The following is a 24,447-nucleotide window of genomic DNA, read 5'->3' as shown; positions in this document are numbered from 1 at the left end:
AAAGTACTATGCTAATTTATATTGTGATCTTGTGGCTCGGAATACTTTGAACTTTTGACCAACACTGTTTATTCAATTGTTTCTGTTACACAAAACTGTTCAGTAACTAACTGAAATAATTTAATACTCATAGGCAAGTGATTATAAAACTGTTTAATATTAAAAATTAATCACAGAGGAATTTCTGCTTTATAGAAACATATTAATATGTTTGAAGGAAATATGATAAATAAGCGTTATAGGTTGTGTTTTTATTGCATGCCAGATTGTTCTTTAATTTAACTATACTATATTTCTAATTAGTTTAGTGCAATGGGTTTCAAAAAGAAGCATAAAAATTAGCTACATTTATCTAAAAATTAAAATGATGTCTCTCTATTATAAAAAAAAAAATCCTGGGAGGGAGACTAGGGAGACAAGACGTGATCTTCTCGGAAGACAATTTGTCATCCCGCGAGAGACACTTTAACGTCACGCAAAGACAAATTGACGTCCGGCGAGAGACACTTTAACGTCACGTGAGACAAGGCAGTGAGACAACATTTAAAACAAGTTTACGGACATCTAACCAAGCAGTTGCTGGAATGCTTTTGGCAGACAGACATGATGTGCTCCCAGCTCTTAAAACAACGACAAGTGACAAGCAGAACACACAGCTTGCCAACAGCAGCAGCAGGAAGCCAGCAGATGATCTGACCGCTTCTCCTTAGCGTGCGTTCAGCCCCCACCCCCTTTCACAATGTGAAGTGGCAAAAGGACAACTGCTGTATAGGCTTTGAAATGATCGACGCAAGGCGTGAGTAACAGAAAACGCAGCTCGCCTGCAGCAACAAGCCAGCAGATGATGCAACTGCAACTCCTCAGCGTGCGTTCAGCGCCCCCTTCACAACGTGAGCGGCAGAGACACGAAGTGGCAAAAGAATAGCTGCTGTACAGGCTTTTAAATGATCTACATGCAGTGCGACAAAAAGAAATCGCAGCTCGCCAGCAGCAGTAGCAGAAAAACAGCAGATGATCCGACGGCATCTCCTTAGCGTGCATTCAGCCGTCCTCCCCTTCACAACGCGAGCAGCTTTATAAGTCCTGCGGGAAAGAGATTTAACCACGCCCGGGGCCAGAAATAAAGGACAAGTATTGTTTTTACAAAAGTTTTAAAGTAAAAGTGAAAATAATGCATATGTAACAATTCCCATGAAAATAACAATCTCTTTAAATTGTATATCCAGTAAACCAAACCCGGGGGTGGGCGAGCGAAGTGAGCAGGGGGCAGAGCCCCCTAGTTTATTTTAAAAGATTTTAGTGACAAAAACATATTTGTAAGTCAGTAAAATTGTTTTTCAATTTGAGGCTGGGCTTTCCAAACAACTCTGGAGGACAAACAGGAATGTGACCTCCTAGACAAGCAGAGAGACTTCAGGGGTGAAACGTCTAGGATAGGCAAGGTAGAATGAAAGGAAGGCAACTTTTACAAATAAAAGAGGACAGATGTGATGGAGAAAGAGAGATACAGCTTTCTAGACACGTGATAGATTGGCTAAATGGACGTTCCCAGCAGTTACATCTGAGGAAATAAGATAAGGCTTCCCAGAAGCATAATGCAAATCAACTGACAGGTGGGATGAGGGGAACATCACTGGCAGGGAGAGAAAAAGAGACAGCGAGAGAGACACAGAAGAGGTGAGACCTCCCAGTAGACAAGAAGAGAGATTGGGGGTTAGGTGGGCCTTCAGGCACCTGGCATGTGCTTAAAGACTCACAATGTTGTACAGCTCTGTGAGTATCACTGACCCACTTGACTTGCTCCCATTGATTATGCAAATTGTAACAAGAACTGCGTTGAAGATGAAGTTACAGAATTCTGCACGTGTGGACATTTAAGAAGCGCAAGGCTTTTGTAAGTCAAATGTAATTCAGGCAAATATTATGAGCTGCAAATGTTGACGAGTAGTACAGCACACTATTTTGTTTGTTTTTTTTGGATTGATAAAGCTATTGGGCAGTTATCAATCACACTTGTTTTATTTACTTGTGTTTCTTTCATTCTTCCCCCAGTTGTTCTTCCCAGAACACATGATCTCTGATTGTGTGGACGCCAACAAAGGCATGACCTCATCGGAGCTCATCCAGGTGAGATAAGGCCAGAGGGCCTGGCAGAGAGTGACAAATGAGATCACTGGTGCACCCCCTCTACTCTTTTGTTTGGAAACAGGACTATCAGGTCCTGCAGATTAATTCAACAGTCACGGATTAAATGTATAATCACAAAAGCTCTTTTCTCCCTGCTAACTAAAGCACTCCATGACTTGCCTCAGGGGCTTTACTTGCCTGGTTACATCTGTGTGTCTGAAAGATGCCAAATGTCCATCACTACCAAAGAAAGCAAACTGAGCCAAAATGATTGCAACAGGTGATAGTTTGCTGAGCGGTCTAGTAACAATCAGGGCCACCACTCAAGTAGTGTCTTTTGTTCCCAGAATCTGCTGAACTCAGGAAGTTGTCCGGAGATACAGGGGTCTCTGCATGTCAAGGACTCCACCAGGAAGGTCTGGAAAAAATGCTACTTCTTTTTGAGGAAATCTGGTCTCTACTTCTCCAACAAGGGTGATTCCAAGGTAAAGCTGCTGCTACATACTGAGAAACCTGTGATGTATTGTCTAGATGCACAGTGTCCACTAGAGACGTGGCTGGCAATAGGTTGGGGCAAAATGTATTTAGTCTATATCTGTCTGTTATTAATAAGAATGGGTACATACATCATAACACTCTGTGGATAAATATACGATCTCAGAAAATCAGACAGAGGAAGGAAGGTGGAGTAACTCCCTCACATGGAGAACAGAATCGAAACAGTTAACTTGGAAAGTCAGTGGATTATAGTGCTGAAATGAGTAAGGAGAATTTGTCTTTATCTTAACTAGGAACCTCGACATTTGCAGTACGTTGCAGACCTGGAGGAACTCAACATCTATAGCATCTCTCACAGCAAAAAGCTACACAGCGCCCCCACAGAATTTGCATTCTGCGTCAAGGTAAATAATCCTTTCAGATTGCCAATGTTATTCTAATAGAAAGTGCACAGACAAGTGACGTCCAGTACAGGAAATTGGGATTACTTCTAGAGTATGACTATTGTTACCTCTAAGGGTATCCAGTTGTAAATCTAAAAGTGCTGTGTGAGGAGAAATGTCAGCATCCAAAGGTCTGGCATGAATATGGGCTTCATTTCTGCCCTAATCACAAAACAGCTTCTCAAGACAGCCTGCCAGATTCAGAACTTGCTAGCTATGTGTCAGCCTACAAATCCTCCTTGTGCTGACATCTGACTCCCTTGTGTCTTCCTCCAGCCTTGCAGGAATCGTAACCGAAACCGGGACCTTAAGTTGCTCTGTGCTGAAGATGAGCAAATCCGCACTTGCTGGATCACCGCCTTCAGACTCTTTAAGGTGAGTGGCCCCTATTGCATATGCAGCAGCTGTAGCAGAGCAGCATTACGCAAATTTGCCCTTATATTAATTAACTTCTAGACCTTCATTTAATAAAATGTATTCAGGTCAGGTTAATGAATTATGTCATTTTTTGGCTAACATTTCAGGTCAGCTAAAGTGGAATCTGACACTTTCTCTGTGTCATTCCAGTTGGAAATGTCCAGCTGATTGTTTTACTCAGATTCATTATTGTTCTAGTCCATTGTTTATCAACCTTTATGGTCCCACACAGCATTTTTGCCTTTTTACATTTGTTGATGACACACTAGCAGCAATTACAAACTGCCCCCTTGGTGAAATGAACGCATTTGGGAGTCCCCCTTGGTAAAATGAGGAAACATGTTGTGCAGAGCTGCCAATTGCTTAGACAACCCATCGCAACCCACCATAACCCATTTGTGAATCAATGACAGTAACCCAGTAGTTGAGAAACACTGTTCCAGTCTAAAGAGAAAATGGTATCCTGTAGTAACTCTGGGAGGTCTTCAAAGATTTAGCCTAATGTTTTCATTGAGGAAGGGCAGGTAACAGGGAATGTAAGAGTATTGCTTGGCAAAATGAAGTACAGTGTGGCTTCTCTCCCTTCCACAAATGGCAGAGGTAATACTCTGTCATTAATGCTGAAAATTATGTGCTTGCGGACAAAAAATAATATGTAGGGAAATTATTTCTGCTACTGTGCTCCATGTCTCCCTTATCCAAGCATTCAGTGTCATATGATCACCACGGCACACACATCAAACTATGGTTAAAGACACTGATCACGGAGTCTGTGAAGTTTCGCTTGTACCAACTGGTACTCATATAAGATGCAGGCCATGCTGGCAATGATGCCTATGCACCCTGATCATGTAAGCATATGGTGCATGCACAGAACCACTGTGATAAGCAGTGAGGAGCAAAAGTTGGTCAACACTCTCTTAAAATGATCCATATTCCTGTATTATTTAACCTACAATGTGATTTGATTCACATCGTAGTAACAAAAGAGCATACAAAAATGCTTTTGTTCACATTTTTCATTGATACACCATCATTAGTTTATCAATCCACCACATCCACCATACGTTATTCCTCTTTATAGAACTACTTGGACTTGTGATATTTTAGGCTACATGAAATTCTAGCTTTCTGCTTATTTAATTGTGTGTTTTATTTCACAATCAAGTTTACTGTCTCATAAAATGTCACAGAATGTCTCATTCTCTCAATGATGGCAAGCTACCTGGGTTCTGATGTTACAATGCAGTCCCAAATCTTTGCACATCTCCCACAATATTTCATATTTTGGATGAGGTTCCTTCATTGGAATGCGGCATTTTGTTTTTGCCATAATAACCATCATTTTGTTACTGCTTTTCCTGGTGTAGAACAATGTTGATCATGCTTCCTTATCCTCAGGAACCTTGTCAGACACTTCTAGGACTATCAAGAGATATAATCTCTCAAGCATGTCCTGGGTCTGTCCATCAGTCTTCTTCTAGTAAGTGGTGCCTTGTACATTTCTCATGGGAGAGGCCCAGGAAACATCCTCACTACATGCACAAGCCAATGCAACTGGTTTCCCTCATTCTAGAAAGGCACTAGTTTTATTCTGGAAACTTCCATATTGCTGAACTAGACACATCCTGTCAAAATCAGCAACACAACTCTTTTCAGGAGCCTCATTTGAGATGGCTTGTACTTACAATCTCATTTTTTCAGTTACCACACAGAGCTTGTGAACAAAGTCAAGTATGTGTACAGGGACTAGCTGATAAATTAAGAGCTTCATTTGTGGATTTAGCTCCCGCTTCACCACTATGGCCTGGCACAATGTTCATAAAACTGTTTCCACTGTACTGTTTACAAACCTTAATTTAGAATTCCAATCCCAGCCGCATCACATTCTGTGGAAGAAGATTCCAGTGCACACCAGCAACCACAGTCTGATGCGACCAAGAAGACAACATCATCTGGAAACAGCAGAGATGCAGTCCTTAGGTCTTAAGACTAGATGCCCTCCAAACTCTGTCTGCACCATGATATCCTGTTCATGAAAATATGTAACAGAAAAGATCAGATGCACCCAGTGCTGGTGTTATTGTATGCCCTAGGCCAAGCTTAATAGTGTGCCCACTGGCTGTTTGGTACCTAACCAATGTGGTCCCCCCCCTTATGATCTGCGCCCTAGGCAAATGCTTAATTTGCCATAATGGTGACACCAGCCCAGGATTGCAGAGTCCAATGACCACATTGAATGGTCTTCACTTAATGCCAAGTATGTAAAGCCAATGTTTGCTCCACAAATAACAGGGAGCAGCAGTGCAGTGGCCCCAGGATCTCAGGGCTCTATAGCATCTTCCAGCAGTTGCCATGGCACACATAATATTAAGCTTTTTACAAGTCCATAAGCATGTGTAGAAATGTCCCAAGACCTTTAAGTATCTTTACAAGGATATAGAGTCTGTTTATTGCTCCCCAGCCAGGAGGGAACATTGCTGAACCTGAGGTGCAACTATTGGGCACAACCTTCATTCCAATACACCGCATGTTAGGGCTTTTTTCATGGAGGCTGAAAAGCATTATCTCTCTGTAAATGAAAGAAACAATCTTGCCCCTATTTTATAAAAATTTGGACCAACACTGCAGTCTGTCAGTCTCAAGGCACTGTGCTCCCCTTCCAAGCAACGCTGAGTAGGTGCATTACTGTAGTCAAAACACCCCCACAATAGTTAGTGCTCTCAGCATTTCTGGTTGGATCTCATCCACTCCTGCAGTCTTGTTGCTGCAGAGCTTTTTAATCAGTACAGCAACCTCCTCTACAGAGATGGACCCATCTTAACCTATGCTCCTTTCCTGTACTATTTCAATGATAAAAGTGATTGTACTGTGATACATTTACAGGCCTCTTAGTGATTAATATTCCAGTGTACCAAGCCAGTGCTTACAAGGATAGATAGATAGATAGATAGATAGATAGATAGATAGATAGATAGATAGATAGATAGATAGATAGATAGATAGATAGATAGATAGATAGATAGATAGATAGATAGATAGATAGATAGATAGATAGATAGATAGATACTTTATTAATCCCAATGGGAAATTCACAGCCCAAAGTGTTTAATGCATGACAGTAGGAGGACTGTCAATGAGGGCTGATTGAGGTCATTGGTGTCAGGTAGAATGCCTAGAGGGGGCTCGGTGGTCTCGTGGCCTTGGAACCCCTGCAGATTTTATTTTTTTCTCCAGCCATCTGGAGTTTTTTTTTTTGTTTTTTTCTGTTCTCCCTGGCCATTAGGCCTTACTTTTATTCTATGTTAATTAGTGTTCTCTTATTTTAATTCTTGCTTTATCTTTTTTCATCATGTAAAGCACTTTGAGCTACATTGTTTGTATGAAAATGTGCTATAGAAATAAATGCTGTTGTTACAGTTTCGCTCTGGAGCTTTTCTAGAAATATAGAACTGCTAAATTCTGAGTTAGTATGTACTATTTCTAGCATTACAAACTGTTCCACTTTCATACATTTACAGGCCTAATAGTTTTAGTCAATTGTACCAAATCGGTGTTTGCAAAGTTTAATTACATTATGTATAGCATTACAGAACGGTTAGTTCTGTACCTGTTCTAGCAATATGAAACCGATGAAAACAGCACATTTCTGGAGGGGATATACTGGATCTACTGGATTTAGTAGTTCCCAGAAGTGTTCCTTCCACTTCTTAACAATATCCCCACCCTTGCTGAGAGCAGTATATGAGATAATAATAATAATAATAATAATAATAATGATAATTCTGCCTGTCTTTCCTGAATTTTCGAAAGGTGTATCAGAATCTCTTGGCATCCTCCTTGATCTCAGTAAATTTCTACCACTACCACAGCTGCCACATTTATGGTGTGCTAGTACCTATCAGTCAAATCTTTATACCCTAATGCTAATACTGGAGGGAAACCCTCCACCAAAAGGTCTTAGGTTTGCAGTCATGACAGGCAATAGCAACTTTTTGGCCATATCTTGTTGCATTTACCCTGACTGGTGAGGTCTTGTATGTGACTCATCATTCTTCTGATCTCTCCTCAGTGGCAGGAGGAGGTCCTCTGAAAGTGAAAGTTGACGTTATTGTGAACAAGAGTATCTGCTATTTGTTCCCAGCACACCCTCACTACTTGTTTGAATCTTACAGATCTGGCTAGCAGGAACTCCATTAGTTTGAGCCTACAAGGTGATGAAACACTTAGAACATTACAATAACTTTGACTGGAACAGGCCATTCAGTCCAACAAAGCTTGTCAATCCTATTCACCAAATTCCTACAAATTAACATTGAGTCAACTTTTGAATTAATCTTAAGCCCTACTCTCTACCACATCACTTGATACCGAATCCATGTGCTTATGGCTGTATGTGTCAAGAAAGAACTTTCAAAAGTTTGGCCAAACTTACCCTGAAACATTATTTTGTGCCCCAGAGATTTTGTTGAACTCATTTTACAGTAATGGCTGGGATTCACTGTACTAATTGCCTTTATAATTTAAAAACATCAATCATGTCACCTCTTAATCTCTGTTTACTTAAATTTCTTCAATCTTTCAATCAAAGCTGACAGATCAATACCTTTCTTTACATAACTACAAAGATGATTAATGACCTTTGGCCCAAGGTATTCTGGTGCCAGATATACTTATGAGCAACCTTGTGTTCAAACATGGTGTTCCCTAAGGGGAATACAGTACCAGCACAGAAATCCAGTAGTGATTCAGCACTCAGATTCTGATCAGGCAAATCATTTCTCTCAGTCATACCCCTCCATGGACCTCTGTCATTCTTTACATGAGAGGTAAAGTTTCCCAATAGCGCCATTGAGTCAGGAGATGATACAATTTTGAGAATCAAATACTATGTCTCAAAAATGTTGCATAGTTGGAGTTGTTGTTCTGTGTTTACACACAAACGACAATTAAGGTTTTCCTCTCTGCAACCTGAAGTCCCATTGAGGCCATCCTCTCATTCACAGGAACAAACCTTCAACTATAGGACACCCAGCCAGGGCCTTGTGAGTATCATCACACCCATTTAGGGCCATTCGGGAGCAGGAAAGAGGCAACCATGTTGTCTGTTTTTTTTTTTTGTTTTTTTTCAGAATTTACTGTCTTAATCTTCTTTGTTTATTTATCTGGTTTGTACAATGCTATATACTGTATATTCTGCCGTTCTTTATTTATTCTGTAAGTGCCTTGAGCATGGGAAAGGCGCTATATAAATAAAATGTATTATTATTATTATTATTATTAACCATAGACTGGGAAGTTCTAGAACCATTTTTTTATGTAGAGGTGAGTCTGACTATATCTGGCCAATATTTTTAAACTTCCTGCATGAGTTCTAGCTTTTTCCGAGCCACAAAAGTGACATTCCATAGCCCTAGAGCCAGCTTCCTTGCCATTGTCTAGTAGATAGATAGATAGATAGATAGATAGATAGATAGATAGATAGATAGATAGATAGATAGATAGATAGATAGATAGATAGATATGAAAGGCACTATATAATAGATAGATAGATAGATATGAAAGGCACTATATAATAGATAGATAGATAGATATGAAAGGCACTATATAATAGATAGATAGATAGATAGATAGATAGATAGATAGATAGATAGATAGATAGATAGATAGATAGATAGATAGATATGAAAGGCACTATATAATAGATAGATAGATAGATATGAAAGGCACTATTAGATAGATAGATAGATAGATAGATAGATAGATAGATAGATAGATAGATAGATAGATAGATAGATAGATAGATAGATAGATATGAAAGGCACTATATAATAGATAGATAGATAGATAGATAGATAGATAGATAGATAGATAGATAGATAGATAGATAGATAGATAGATAGATAGATAGATAGATAGATATGAAAGGCACTATATAATAGATAGATAGATAGATAGATAGATAGATAGATAGATAGATAGATAGATAGATAGATAGATAGATAGATAGATAGATAGATAGATAGATAGGGAAATTCACATACTCCAGCAGCAGCATACTGATAAAGAAACAATAATAAATTAAAGAGTGATAACAATGCAGGTAAAACAGAAAATAACTTTGTATAACGTTTACCCCCCCGGGTGGAACTGAAGAGTCGCATAGTGTGGAGGAGGAACGATCTCCTATGTTTAGTATGTTTAGGTCTGTACTACTCCTGCCTGTCACCTAACTGGCACTGAATCTGACCTTTAGTCTTTGCCTTGTGGTGCAAAGATTAGCTTTTCCAAGCTAAGTGCAGGCTATTCTCAAGCCTGGCTCCAGGAGTGGTTCCTAATCTGAGCAAGACAAATGACAAATGCTTTGTCGTTTAATTGCAACTTTCATTAGGTCATATTTTTGATTATTGTTTGGCTGGACCGTTTCTTTCATTTTCTGTGAGTAACCCTATTAGAAGCATGTATCTCCAAACAGTATAGCTATAAGGAGTGATGAGGCACACAAAGCTCCCCATACCAAGATCACAATCCTACATTTTTACCCATTCTGGACCTCCGGTTTCATTTCCTGTGTTCACAACAAAGTAATAGCCTCATTTTCACCAAAATGCCATTTCTCTTTATCCCAGATAATTCTACTTTCATATTTTCTGTCACCAGAGCATTACAATACAATACAATACAATACAATTTATTTTTGTATCGCCCAAAATCACACAAGAAGTGCCGCAATGGGCTTTAACAGGCCCTGTCTCTTGATAGCCCCCCAGCCTTGACTCTCTAAGAAGACAAGAAAAAACTCACGAAAAAAAACATAGTAGGGAAAAAATGGAAGAAACCTCAGGAAAGGCAGTTCAGAGAGAGACCCCCTTCCAGGTAGGTTGGGCGTGCAGTGGGTGTCAAAAAGAAGGGGGTCAATACAATACAATACACAGAACAGAACAGAAGAAATCCTCAATAAAGTATAAAAATAAAAATTTTAGAAGTATGGAGCAGAATTTAACAGTAGATGATATCACATAATAAGATTTGGATTTGTTCAGAGTCCTGGAGACCTCAGCCATCAAGCTGCCTTCCCCATTTGGCTATTCCACGGCTGAAATGGCGCTGGGCCAGCCAATCCGATGATTCCCACAATTCCTGCGATCCTCCATCAGGGATGACTTTACCTTAGGCAGGCAAAACAACTTGATAGGTGGGCCGTGGCACCAAGTGCCACATTTGAGTACCGAGAAGAGAAACAGAATAGGTGAGGGTTAGTATCCAATTACTATTGGTTCATATTGTTCATCATTAGGTTCTGTTTTACCTACACATTCCAAAGTGGCTCCAGTTCAAGTATAATTGTTGGTGTCAGTGGGCCCTGTGATGGACCGGAGTCTTGTCCAGGGATATTTCCTGCCATGCACCCAGTCCCCCATAACCCTGAACTGCATTAAGTGGGTTTGAGAATGTTTTGTTGTGTAACAGCATGGGTACATGTATTTCTTCTTGCTCATGCTTTTCTTTACTTCGATACGTATGTTCCAGTTTGCACTTACACATCTCACATAGTCTAAGACCAAGTTGCAGTTGTGAAAGGTTTACAAACTTTTTCCTCTCTGTTATACCTTATATACATTAATAAATATAATGTTGTCTTCTCTGTAAGAAATACTTTTTTCTTAGTTAGAATACACTTCATTCAATCAGTAGCTTTTCATGTGGAACTTTGACAAATGCTGTTTGTGAAGAATAATGTCTCCAAGGCCCTCATTTCCTCAGTATCTCTGCTCCAGTGCGCCTCGGTAAGCAGGACTTTGCTGAGTGGCAATTTAAAGAAAACCCACTCCCTCTGTCTCTGCAGTACGGCAAGCAGCTTCAGTGCAATTACCAGCTGTCTCTGTCTATGAAGAGTCAAGGGAGAGCCTCGGAATCCTCCACCAAGGTAAGCTCACAACACTGTTTACACTCACCTCTACTGTAATCATTAAAACGTTCTGACACATTTTGTAAAAGCAGGATTGTGCTGTAAAGTTCTTTCTTTATAGAAGGTTTCCTCAAACTTGGTCCAGGAAAACACCTATCTGGAAGGACTTTCGGTTTGGTAAACTCCAAGCACCAGTCTGGGAACTCATGTTGGCAATTAGAATAATGAGTCCTACGATGCTTTTCCACGTTAACACTTATTAAGAAAATGTTTTAAAAGGAGTCAGGCAATAAATTCAGGATCAGAATAGTTCAGAAAATGGATGTAATGATTTTCTTTTTACTAAACAGATGGAGGAATGACATGGCAGTGTGGCTAATGGCATTACGGTCTCAAGGCTTCTCAGTCCTGAGATCAAATCTCAACCTGGTCTGTGTAGCGTTTGTGTACTGTCCCCTGTGTCCACTTCATTTCTTTTTCCTCCATTTGTCTTATTTTCCTTCCACTTCTCAAAGACGTGTGTGAGATATGAGGTGGCCACTTGTATGCAGCACAGCCCTTGGTGTCAGCATCTCTGCAGAAAAAGGCAAGCCGCAGACTGCAGCATGCCACGCCACCCTGTGAAGCGCTGCTGGCAGAACAAATCCAGGCTGAAGTACAAATCTGGACAAGGTGACATTGAAACAGGCATGAGAAAATTTGGTAAAACAGGACTGTTTTAAATGCACAAGCTGTAATATGAATGACTGATCAAAAATATCCTGAGGGTCATATTTGGGCAAGCAAAGAATACCAGTAACAAAACAAAATAAATGGCAAAAAGCACAAAACTACACTTGATAACAAGCAGGCTTTAAATGGTGGCTGTCCCATTGGAAAACCCACCTGACACCACCACTGGAACTCCCCTATACATCTCACCTGCTCCCTTACATAGCAACAGAAGAAAATAGGTAGGGTACGGCAAATAGGAAGGACTAGGAATGGAGTCGCAGTCAATTCCTGACGTTATGTTAAATACCCACTCTAAATTGCCCCCTATGAATGAGTGTGATCTGCAATGAGCTGGCATTTCATTCAGGGATAACTCTTACACTGTACCCAGTGCAGGTGAGATAAGCTGGGTGAATGTATGTATGGATAAGTGAACAGGTGTAGCTTGGTCAGGGGTCACCAACTCCAGTCCTGGAGGACCACTGTGGCTGCAGATTTTCATTCTAACCCTTTTTGTAATGAGTGCGCTGTTTGTGCTGCTAATTAACTTCTTGTGAATTCATTTTAATTGAATTTTTAAGATTTCAGTCAGTCGGGCATTGTCTAACCCCATATATACTAATACATGGTCACAGGGGTCTGCTGGAACCAATCCCAGCCAACACAGGGCACAAGGCAGGAACAAATCCCGGGCATGGCGCCAGCCCACCGCAGGGCACACACACACCCCACTAGGGACAATTTAGGATTGCCAATGCACCTAACCTGCATGTCTGGACTGTGGGAGGAAACCGGAGGAAATCCACGCAGACACAGGGAGAACATGCAAACTCCACGCAGGGAGGACCTGGGAAGTGAACCCAGATCTCCTTACTGCGAGGCAGCAGCACTACCACTGCGCCACCGTGTTGCCCCTTTTTGTAAGAGTTATTCCCCTGAATTTCTTCCTCTGAATTGCTTAATTTCTTTCCTTAAATGGCACCCAAATAGAAATGAAATGTGAAGTGAGGGATCCAGCAGAAGACCAACTAAGTCAGGGCCTCAAACTCCAACCAATTTCACTCCAATCAGCTGCTTAATGAGGTGCTAATTCTTGTCGTTAATTAAACTCGTTCTTTAATTCCGTGGCTTGTTGCTTCTCTCGTGGTGCATTAGCAGACATTTCTAAAATTGTTGATTTTCTCTTTCTAAGAGCACTGGGGACCTGAGCAGACCAACATCCCTGAGACCTTCATTGTTCTTTATTTTCAGACTAGACAAAGAGCCTGTTTCGACAACGTAAGATGAAACGGGCACAAGTGGAATAGTAATAAGTATAAGCACCACAAACCTGATACAGGTGTATTGAATGAATGCGTAATTGAATCAGAATGCGTAATTAGGCCTCGAGCTGTAGTCGAAATCGCCTTTCAGGCCTCTAGAGCTTTAATCGAAGTCGCCTTTCTCTTTGAATTTTCGTGGCCGTAAATCCACCGCCTGCCACGATGTTGGGGTTGGATGTCGGTCGAAATCGCCTTTCTCTTTGAATTTTCGCGCCCGTAAATCCGCCGCCTGCCGCTATGTCGGTCTCGTAAGGTTTTTCGGGCAGCTGCGCAGAAGGTGACTGTGCATTCGGCTTCGGACGGACGTGAGTGAGTGAGTGAGGAGGCTGGCGAATTATGTATTAAGATATTGTATGATAGTCACCAGTTGTTTTGGCTCATTTTGTATCTCATTGTTTGGCTGCTAATTAAGGAGTCTTCAAGAGCAAGTTAATTAAAATGAGTTCAAAAGAAGTTCATTAAGTAAAGGATTGGAATGAAAACCTGCAGCCACGGTGGTCCTCCAGGACCGGAGTTGGCTACCCCTGGCTTGGATGCTGTAATCAGTTCCTCTTCCTGTCAAATGTAGACATTTTGTACACTTTCCTTGTATATTACTTACATTATTTTATTGTCATTCTGACAATGCCATTTTGTGTTCTGTTTGTTGGAAGCTTGCTGCCTTTTTCTGGCTATTTGATACATCTGTGCTAATTGCTGGTCAGCTTGTGTCATCCTGTCCCACCTACAAAAGAGGTCAGCAATCTTCAGTCTGCTTTGCTAGTGTTAGTGGAAGCTAAAAGGCACTTCTGCGAACACTTCATGTCAGGACAACCTGCTCTTTTCCTTTGACTAAGATTCTGGTTTCATCTCTGATTTTGTTGATTCAGTTCTATTGTTTCCTGCCTTTGTTGCCAGCCTGTTGCTAGACCTCTTTTTTGGTGTCCGTTTCCTGCTTGCAAACAACTGTTGCAATTTTTTTCAATGACAATGAGCAGGAGTACACACTCTGCATAGTGACCTTTTGTCACCCCATGACTTGCAATAATCATTAACCAAATCTAAAATATGTTTTGAGTCATTTTTTTATGTTACATTTTCTGCTTTCATCAAGGTTCTGGTTTAGAGCAAAATCTGTTGTTTTTAGCTACCTTTGACATGGCTGTTCCAAAGAGAACATTTGTCTAAATTTGTAACTGTGACACAAAGGCCAGAATTGCCAGCAGGATGCCTGTTTGAACAGCACTGCAGCAGATGCTCCCACCTCCTCTGCTTTTTCGGTCAGCCTATTGTGTAAGCCCAGCTTTTAGTAAAGAACCTATTTAAAAGATGTGCCTAAGCAAAACGTCTCATCTCTTCAATGACCCTAAAAAAGGCCAAGGCAAACATTTTTCTGCTGTGATGATCGAAATTTGTTTACAGGCTCATTACTGTCACGTGTGAAATTCTTTTTTTCATGAGCTAATCAACATATTTACAGGTTGCCACTCTCAGGTTCCACACATAATAAGTATAACAAGCCCTACCTTGAAATGGCTGTCTTCATTACCTAAAAAAATCGCAGAACAAATTTGTCATGATAGTGTGTGTGAGATAAGATAGTGGGCACCTGACCTGCTGTCATGAGTATAATCAGCATCAGTGGCTTTGAAGCTGTTTCCACACAACTGTGATGCAAATGGATTGTGAACGGGCGATTGAAACGTGATGATGATAGATGGTAACAGATCCATTGAGATCCACATCCACTGTTGTGTCAATGGCTGTGTGCCGTCACAAGTTTCTATAATGCATTTGACATTTTCATTTTTTTTTTCTTATCTGCTACTGTGAGTCAACTATGCATTTCAAGGAGTTATCTGGATATTTTACTTGGAACATTGCAGGCGTGTGCAAAAATCCTTTTCTTTTCTCACTGACAGAAATGCCCATCTGACAACTGCCTCGTAGCTATGGATTTCTCAGGAACCATGGGAGGACGTGTCATTGAGAACCCACGAGAGGCCCAGAGTGTGGCTTTGGAGGAAGGACAAGCCTGGAGGGTAAGCCAGAGGTGTCACTAACTATATTATCAAGTCTGAGTTTATTGTCATGTGTACATAGTACAAAGAAATTCTCACTTAGAAAATGCCCAAACCACCTGAACTGGCCACTCTTGATCTGGAGGACCAGCAACAATACTCCGAGGCTCTCCTGAATTGCAGAGCTCCTCACTTCATCATGGAGGGTGAGCCTAGTGGCCCTGTAAAGAAAACTAATTTCTACTGCTTGTACTTGTAATCTGCATCCACAGCTCATGACCATAGGTGAGATTAGGTAGATAGGTAGATTGATCAGTAAACTGAGAGCTTTGTCTTCACACTCAGCTCACCCTTCACCACTATGGACTGGTCCAGTGGCCGCAGAACAGATGTAACTACTCCTATCTGCTTGTCAGTCTCATTTTTCCTTCTTCTATTACTTGTGAGACTGTTTCTATGAAACCAGAATTGCTCCACTAGCAGCAGTTGTCCCCCCTCACCTGGACGGAACAATCCACTCTTTTCTAATAGAGAACCATGACCTCAGACTTGGAGGTGCTGATCCTCATCCCAGCTGCATCACACGTGGCAGCAAATACCTCCACTGTGCGTCAAAGGTCATAGTCAGATAAAACAAAGGACAACATCATCTGAATAAAGCAATGATGTTATTCTTAGTCTCCCCAAGAGCACATACGGTACTTGTTATATTTTATGCAGTCAGACGTTAGTGTAAAACCCTACCATTATACATGACAGTTTTAAGATGGTCATATGAGGATAGATGGTCTCTAGTAATTAATATTCAAAACGGTGCAATTGGTGCTCAGCTCCTTCTGAAGCCAGTTTACATTATCTTTGCTTGTAGAAGAAAACCAATCACAGATACAGTCTCCCAAACAGCTGCCGCAGTTCCTTCAACACTGGTGAGTCCTCTTGTCATGCTTTATGCACCCATTGACTCTCTGAGCTTAATCAATGAGCTTGAAATTAAATGAGCTTCAGTCTGCCTTTGTCATGAGACTCTGAGTTATGCTGGCTAACTATGTGACCCTGCATGTTTAACAGTGATTCACCGTACACAAGCTTGGTTCCATGGGGGGATCTCACGTAAGGAAGCTCAAAGGCTGATCATGGAACAGGGACATGTGGATGGGTGAGTTGACAGTCAAAGCTGCAACATTAATTGATCTTTTGCTAAAATGAGTCATGGAGGATCTTCACTGAAAAGTCTCGATCATTTTGCTTCTCCAGAATTTTTCTTATCCGTGAGAGCCAGCAGCACGCCAAATGCTTTGTTTTATCACTCAGTTTCCAGTTGAAAACCAAGCACTATCTCATCATACCGGTAAGAACATCACTTTCTTGATACATAAATGTAAAGAACACCATGTAGCAAGATAAGCTTCACACAAAGTCCACACAAACACAACATCATTGTCTGAATTTTCAAATTACTTGGGATGGGCTTAAAGATCTATTACTAAAGTCTTTGACCCATTGCCACATTGTAAACTCTTTCACTGAACAATAAAACACCCCCTTATAGCTCACATTCATTATAAATAAAATATCAGCTTTACTGCTTTTCTTGCCACATGGTGGTGAAAACTGCCTCATTTCAACTATTTCAAAAAGCGAATGTGAGTATTATTATTTTTATTATTTTTCAAAAACAGTCTACACAAAGGCACAGATATTCAAAATACAAGCCACAAACAATTCAACATCTGTTTCGTTACTGAGTGTAGTAAAGACAAAATGGCATCTGAGGAGAGGAAAGCAAAAATCGCAGGTTGTCATAAATCTGGAAGAATTAAACATCTGCAGGTCCAATGTCAGCCTCCTTGGGAATTCTAATATGATACTGTAGCATCATAATTCATTTAATATAATACATTTCAAAGAGGGGTGACGTGGTACCTCACAGATCAGGCTTCTTGGGTTCAAATCCAAGTCCAGCTTTTGCGTTTCTGAAATTTGTGTCAATGTGGGCTCCCATATGTCAAACATGTGTTAGGCCAAGTGGAGATTCTAAATTGTTCTTGTGTTGGTATGAGTGTGAGTGTGCATAAGTGTGCCCTGTATGCAGCACCTCATCAGTGTGCCCTGCAGTGCTGCTGGAATTGGCGCCAGTCCCCTGTGATACATACTGTAACTGGATTAAGTGAGTTTCAGAATCTTGTATTGCATTGTTGAACATTATTTTAGGTGACATACAAAGCATTAAATAAACTCTGAGCTATTAATCAACATAACATAGCATGAAGGACATACTCTAGATGTCAGTCTTACTTTGGTGGCTGTACTTCTTGCAACTGCTATGAATCTAGGTCCAATGATTTAGAAAATCTCCTCAGCTAATATGGCTCTGAGGATCTCCGAGAGCCTAGAAAAGAACAAAATGTTAACGATTAGTGTAGGTAGTTATGTTGGTCATATCAAAAAAGAACACAAATAATCATGGCAATGCATACTCTGTTAATTATAGGTTCTATACTGAGGTATATTTATATCTTCATACTAGGGGGCAAAGCCCTCTGGTCGCTTTGCTCGCCCAAACCACCTGTACTTTGCGCCAGCAACTTCGTGTCTCTGCCACTCACGTTGCCCAGAGGGGACTGGGTGGTCTCGTGGCCTGGAACCCCTGCAGATTTTATTTTTTTCTCCAGCCGTCTGGAGTTCTTTTTTGTTTTTTCTGTCCCCCCTGGCCATCGGATCTTACTCTTTTCTATGTTAACTAATGTTGTCTTATTTTAATTTCTTATTTTGTCTTTTATTTTTCTTTTCTTCATTATGTAAAGCACTTTGAGCTACTTTTTGTATGAAAATGTGCTATATAAATAAATGTTGTTGTTGTTGAAGGGCGGGGGCTGAACACATGCTAAGGAGATGCTGTTGGCTTGGTGCTGCTGAGCTGCGTGTTCTGCTTGTCGTGCTGCGCGTCGATCATTTTAAAACCTGTACAGCAGCTGTCCTTTTGTTTCACTGCTTTGTCTCTCGTGGGACTCTTGTGGAACATCAAAATGTCTTCCGAGAAGATCATGTCTCGACCCAAGTTTTTTTTATTATAATAGAAAAATATAATAGGCTACCATGGCTGTTCGTTTGTCTGTCCAGGATTTTAAATCACCTGTAGCTCGCAAACCGTTTCACCAATTGACCTGAAATTTGGTACACATATACTACGTGACGTCTACTATCCGCTTTCAGGGTTATGATTGACTTCCAAGGTTATTCCTCTTTTTATTTTTATTTTATTGTAGAATCAACTCTCGGCAGTGGCCAGTAGGGCGGCCATGCGGCGCATGCATACAGGCGCCATTCTCATCCCTACCACCTTCACTGTCACTTCACTTACCTCTTCATATCTTAAATCATTCTTGAGGTAGATAGAAGACTTAAGTGCCAGCTTAAGTGAAAAATTAAGAAAACATACTAAATAATTGCAACACAAACACTGACTTAATCAGTTTTAACGCGAAAAGAAGCTGACGAAAGAAGAGAAGAAGCAGGCTGCTAGAGTGGAGAAGACAAGATCTGCTCAGGAAGCAGCAAGTGCATCAACCTCTGAGCAAACGAATGGTAAACGTACAGAGGAAGAGGATGGAAACTAGGAATGATCAAGTCAAGTGTATTCACTGCACGTTATTATGCAGTGCTCACTTACTGGTGTATATATATATATATAAAATCCAACTTCTGTCTGTCTGTATGTCTGTCCACTTTTCACGAGAGAATTACTTAACGGATTTAGATCGGGTTTTTTTCTATAATTTGCTTGAACATTCTGGTTGATTTTGTGACTTCTCTCATCACGCTAAGTATCATAGTTTGCTTGTGGTACCGATTTATTTGCGTGAATCTGAGAGAGAGGCAGCGAGCCGAGGGGAGTCGGCCTACCTCTCGCCACGTGTTGGAGTGCACCTTGCCCCCACTAAGCTAGTGATACCTGTTTGTTCAACAGACATTATCGTCTACAGATAGTTAAGGAGTAACATTTGACATTTCTGAGAGAGAGATCAGAGCTATGTGTGTTTTTGAGGGTAGCTCCTGATTGCCAGAGATATCACGGCCATGTGCTTTTTTCCCCATGCAGGGATGCTCTGCCATCAGAGCTGAACGCAATCATATACAGTGCCAATGTTTGACGTTGGAGCATACCTACCTTCCTCTTGGCCTGAACTACATTTTTTTTATTGATTTTTAAAGTTTGCCCTGTTTCACTACTACGTGGGCAGAGCTGCGGGGGACAGCTAGTTTATTTATATATTGTTAAGTATCTGCATGAAGCACGTTGCCTTATGCAGACATAAGGGTATATGTCAGAGATGAAGAAAGCAGTACACAAGTCCTTAGGTGAAGCAATGCAGGGTTAGCAGGAACGTTGCTGCCTCGCAGTAAGGAGATCATGGGTTTGCATCCCGGGTCCTCCCTGTGCGGTGCGCAAAGCACTTTGATTAGTAAGAACAGCGCTATACAAATATAAAGAATTATTATTAAATATTAAAATTATTAAAATTGTTATCCATTTGTTAAATTACACTTATCCACATCATTTTATAAGTAATCAATCAGTTAAGCTCATAAGTACGTCTTGGAATTGGGAGAAGTAAATTAGAATACTCAGTATGGAGAACAATAATGTAGGACACAATGACTGAAATTTCTACCAAGGTTCTTAAAACAATGAGGTAGCACTAATCAGTATGCCACTGTGCCACAATTTCAAAAACAACATTTTTAAAACTGAAATGATTCCTTTTACAAAGAGTTACAATTCAGATAAAAAATAAATGACTCAAACTTTGCAATTCAAAGATATTGACAGTTGATTCAAAATGGTCTCAGCGTGAGTGATTTAGCAAATGTGCCCTGGAGTAGAATTATGTCCAATGGGAACAGTGGATTCAGAAAACACATAATCAGTAGTTAATCGGATATGCTTATAATTCTTCATATTTTGTTGAGTATGTCTATTGTTCTCCCTATAAAAGTTTCACAAACAGAACTCATGGTGCCTTGATGTTCCAGGAAAATTATCATTTCAGAAAACAGAATTGTAATTCTTCTGCAGTTCTGCCCACAATTTAGCAGTTTATTTTCCATCCATTTTTCCAACCCGCTGAATCCAAACACAGGGTCACGGAGGTCTGCTGGAGCCAATCCCAGCCAACACAGGGCACAAGGCAGGAACCAATCCCAGGCAGGGTGCCAACCCACCACAGGACACACACAAACACACCAAGCACACACTAGGGCCAATTTAGAATCGCCAATCCACCTAACCTGCATGTCTTTGGACTGTGGGAGGAAACCGGAGCGCCCGGAGGAAACCCACGCAGACACGGGGAGAACATGCAAACTCCACGCAGGGAGGACCCGGGAAGTGAACCCAGGTCTCCTAACTGCGAGGCAGCAGCGCTACCCACTGCGCCACCATGCCACCTGCAGTTTAACACTGAGCTGCACACATACATGATAAATTCACCCACACTATCAGACAGTCCAGATGTAAAATAATATATATGAATCATTCCTTATTAAGAGATTAGTTGGAATGCAAATCAGCTCATAGAATGGAATTGTCAGACTATTGTTTGAAAATCTGGTGGTTGGTCTATATCATTTAAAAATTATATTTTCTCTAGTTTTAGTATGTTTGCCCCCTGTACAATAAGTGGTCAATTGTTATCTCTTGGTATTTTCCTCCACTAAAACGTTTTTTGAGATCTTATATCACTCTCTACTCTATTCCCTCAGTGTGAAGACGATGGTCGCTTCTACTACACCATGGACGATGGAGAAACGCTTTTCACAGATCTCATCCAGCTGGTTGAGTTTCATCAGATCAACCGAGGAATCCTTCCTGTGCGTCTACAGCATTACTGCGTTCGGGTAGCTCTTTGATTCCTCTACACTACATAAAGGGATCTGAACAGAACTAAATCCAAATGGACCCATTCATCCAAAGACTAAAGGGAAATCACTTGGATTTTGAAGAGGCAAATTTAGAATGGCGTATAACAGGAATACTGTGCACATAAACTAAATATATACTATTAAATATACATATATATATATTTAATAGTATATATATTTATGTAAAACACAGTATAGTTTATATTTTTTGCCATTTTCAGGACCCGTGTCTCCTTTGGATTACCATCTCTCAGGGACTGATCCTTTCTACAGCTCACCAATGCTGACCCTGACACATATATCACTTGAACTTGCAAATCTCTATGTGATCATCTGCAAAAAAATTAAAAATTAAACAAGTCAGACTCTTGGGGAAAAAGTAATTTAATGGATGGATGGCTAAAGACATTTACATGGATAGCAAATGTATAATGTATGATTAATTTCTTGTCCAACATGTCTTTTTAAGCATGTGGTCTTCCTAAAGTCATGCCTTCCACTGTAGTGGTGTGCATTATAATTGCACATGTAAAGTAAACAGTGGACTGGAAATCCTCCAACATCATAACTATTACATGGCACAACTAAATGATGTGAGCTTTCATCTTTAGTAACAGTGGTATGTGACATCCAAAAGTATGTGTCTATGTGCAAAAAAATCCAAAGTCCATAGTTAGTGCTCAGAAATCTGTTTTTATGAGACAGAGTACATCAAGGGCTAGGTTTAAAAATGGAAACATATTCACAGTCAGTAAAACATCTACCCCAGTTTGAACAGTGTTACTGAAGGTGTCAAGCTGTGCAGTAAACTCAGTGGGAGCAACAACTCTGATCTAGAATGGAAGCATCTGTGAAGTTACTGAGAGTGAGTAAGCTCATAAGACACAGTCCCATGCAGGATTCGGCTCTATTTTCTAGTATTAGGCTTGCATATGGTGAGGTGGGTGGCTGCAGCTGCCATTCGTCACTAAGGCAAACCAGAGTCTGTTGCTTCCTCACAGGAGTAGAGTCAAGGGCAAGGGGTGTTTTGAACTCAAAAGGCACCCACCCGGCTGACAGTTTGCTCTTTTGTCACTAGAGGGCAGACTTCTTCAAAGCTCCGGCTGTACTGCCAGCCTTTCTGCATGCTGTTTGTTCCTTCCCTCTTAAACAGTCAACTCAACTTGAGCCATTGAAATGATGAGTTTTTAAAAATAGATGAATAAAAGATGTCAACGTAGAGCATTTACTTTTAATATATTTTGTACTAAAAAAAGTAGCATCTGTATTGTAAACTTGCAAAGTGGCAAATCTATTTATATATCTGTATATACAACCTTCATGCCTTGAATAAAATTTGCCTTTCATTTGCTTTAAGTGTCTCTACTGATTATGCAGATTTTCTCGTGTCGCATAAACAGACTGCAATTAAATGATATTGGAGGACTTAGGGAGTGTTCAAAAGCAAGTCTGCAAGACAATGGCCTTTGACTTTCCTTTCACCAGAGTCCTCAGACAAAAATATTATCATCTACAGTATGAAATAGACTGGACACATGGAAAACACCTAAGGACCTCTTACTACTGTACAATGCATAAATTGACCCAGATATTTAAAGCAACACGTCTATTCATGCACATCTTATTTTTCAAACCAGTTGACAGCAACATGCACGATGCAGAAATCAGCCCCAGATGGTATGTTTGACTATCACAGGACATATAGAAATATAATGAAACAAGTGCTAGCGTAAGGGTGATTTAAAGACTGCAATATCATCAATTAATCTTCTTCCTCCTCTTCATCTTTTCCCTCTTCTATGTGGAGTTGATGTTTTGTAGGTTTCGGCGTGATCTTTATGGCTGGATGCCTTTCCTGACGCCAGCCCTCCCCATTTATCTTGATAATGGCTTCAAAATGGAGTCTGGGTTCAATTTCAGTCAATTAAGATTGGGAAAATTTTAAGCATGAGTTTGCAGGCACAAATGTCGAAGATACTTGCTCTCTGTGAATGAGCAAGTAGCTCGATACCGGATTAAAGCCATTGCTTTTATGAAGTAAGAGTCACTATGAGGAAAAGAAGTGGTGTCCTGGTATAAAAGTGAATAGCATTGCTGTCTCACAGATCCAGCATCCTGGGTTCAAATCTGGTTGCTGTCTCATTGTGTGGGCTCTTCTTTATATACAGATCTAAAGATGTGTGGATTAGATTAACCGGAAAATAATGTCTATGCATGGCCTCTGCAATGGACTACCACCTCATCCAGAGTTCCTCCTTACCTTCACGCTTGCCCTTCTGGAGAATGGTTATGGTTCTCCCAATCCTGCTTTGAGAATGTTATGTGTTAGTTGAGGTGATTTGGGTATTAAAGAAAGATGTGTCCTGAGCTGCTTTTCACAGAAGATGTAATGGGCACAACCCTCTGGGATGAGATCCTTGTGAAGATCCAGTGCATACTGGAGGGGTTACATCTCGTCCTATGTTTCATTTGTATAGCCTTTATCAGGTCTGCAACTGAAAAGGAAAAATCAGGTAGCACATATGGAAGAGGAAAGAGGAAACAAAGTTAGTGTAGATGAAAGGAGAGACGTTGGGAAGAGGCTGTGAAAAAGCTGCCATTAGAGAAGATAAAGGAAGAAATTAAGAAGTTAGTTGGTCATTAAGACACAGAGAAATGTGTGATCCCAGTGTAAGAATGAGCTTAATTTCTCCATTTTTTCTTTGAAAAGATTCCCTAAGGACAAAAACAGAAAAGAGTCATGTGGCTCTGAACAAGGGATGTGAAGTGTTCTACAATAGGCTTTATAAGGTCTTTGATTTTAGTGACTCAGATGTGACCTCAGAAATGATCTGCAATGGTCTGGCCGGACACTTTCTACAAGAAATGCAGTAAATAAGATTTTTAGACAAGCAAGACGCCCATTGTTTAATGTTGAAGTTATTAAACATCTGAAAGTGCTGCTGTATACAGGAAGCCTGGTCTGTCAACCCCAGCTTTTAGGTTTCATGATTCCCACGAGAATAAAGCATTGCAGAACACGTGAGAAGAACGGAAGGCATAAACTGGGGTTTCTAAGGGACCAATGATGGAAACATCTGTAAGCTTTAATGGAG

The 24,447-nt window shown here is 40.5% G+C and overlaps 1 protein-coding gene across 3 annotated transcripts in view; it reads left to right on the top strand.

Moving 5' to 3' along the window:
• Nucleotides 1–22,708, top strand: part of grb7 (growth factor receptor bound protein 7) — an 81,003-nt gene extending 58,295 nt beyond the window's left edge. For all 3 annotated transcript variants that reach the window (XM_028819867.2, XM_028819868.2, XM_028819869.2), the window contains 10 exons: nt 2,053–2,127; nt 2,475–2,612; nt 2,919–3,029; nt 3,345–3,443; nt 11,332–11,412; nt 15,332–15,451; nt 16,299–16,356; nt 16,499–16,586; nt 16,685–16,778; nt 21,194–22,708. In XM_028819867.2, coding sequence (XP_028675700.1) covers nt 2,053–2,127; nt 2,475–2,612; nt 2,919–3,029; nt 3,345–3,443; nt 11,332–11,412; nt 15,332–15,451; nt 16,299–16,356; nt 16,499–16,586; nt 16,685–16,778; nt 21,194–21,340 — 1,011 coding nt within the window. In that variant the 3' untranslated portion in view covers nt 21,341–22,708. The remainder of the gene's footprint in view (nt 1–2,052; nt 2,128–2,474; nt 2,613–2,918; nt 3,030–3,344; nt 3,444–11,331; nt 11,413–15,331; nt 15,452–16,298; nt 16,357–16,498; nt 16,587–16,684; nt 16,779–21,193) is intronic.
• Nucleotides 22,709–24,447: the final 1,739 nt, after the last annotated feature.

The sequence above is a fragment of the Erpetoichthys calabaricus genome, chromosome 14 (genome assembly GCF_900747795.2).
Source record: "Erpetoichthys calabaricus chromosome 14, fErpCal1.3, whole genome shotgun sequence".
Lineage (NCBI taxonomy): Eukaryota > Metazoa > Chordata > Cladistia > Polypteriformes > Polypteridae > Erpetoichthys > Erpetoichthys calabaricus.
The sequence above is the reverse complement of the archived record's forward strand: the minus strand, read 5'-3'. Positions and strand labels throughout refer to the sequence as shown.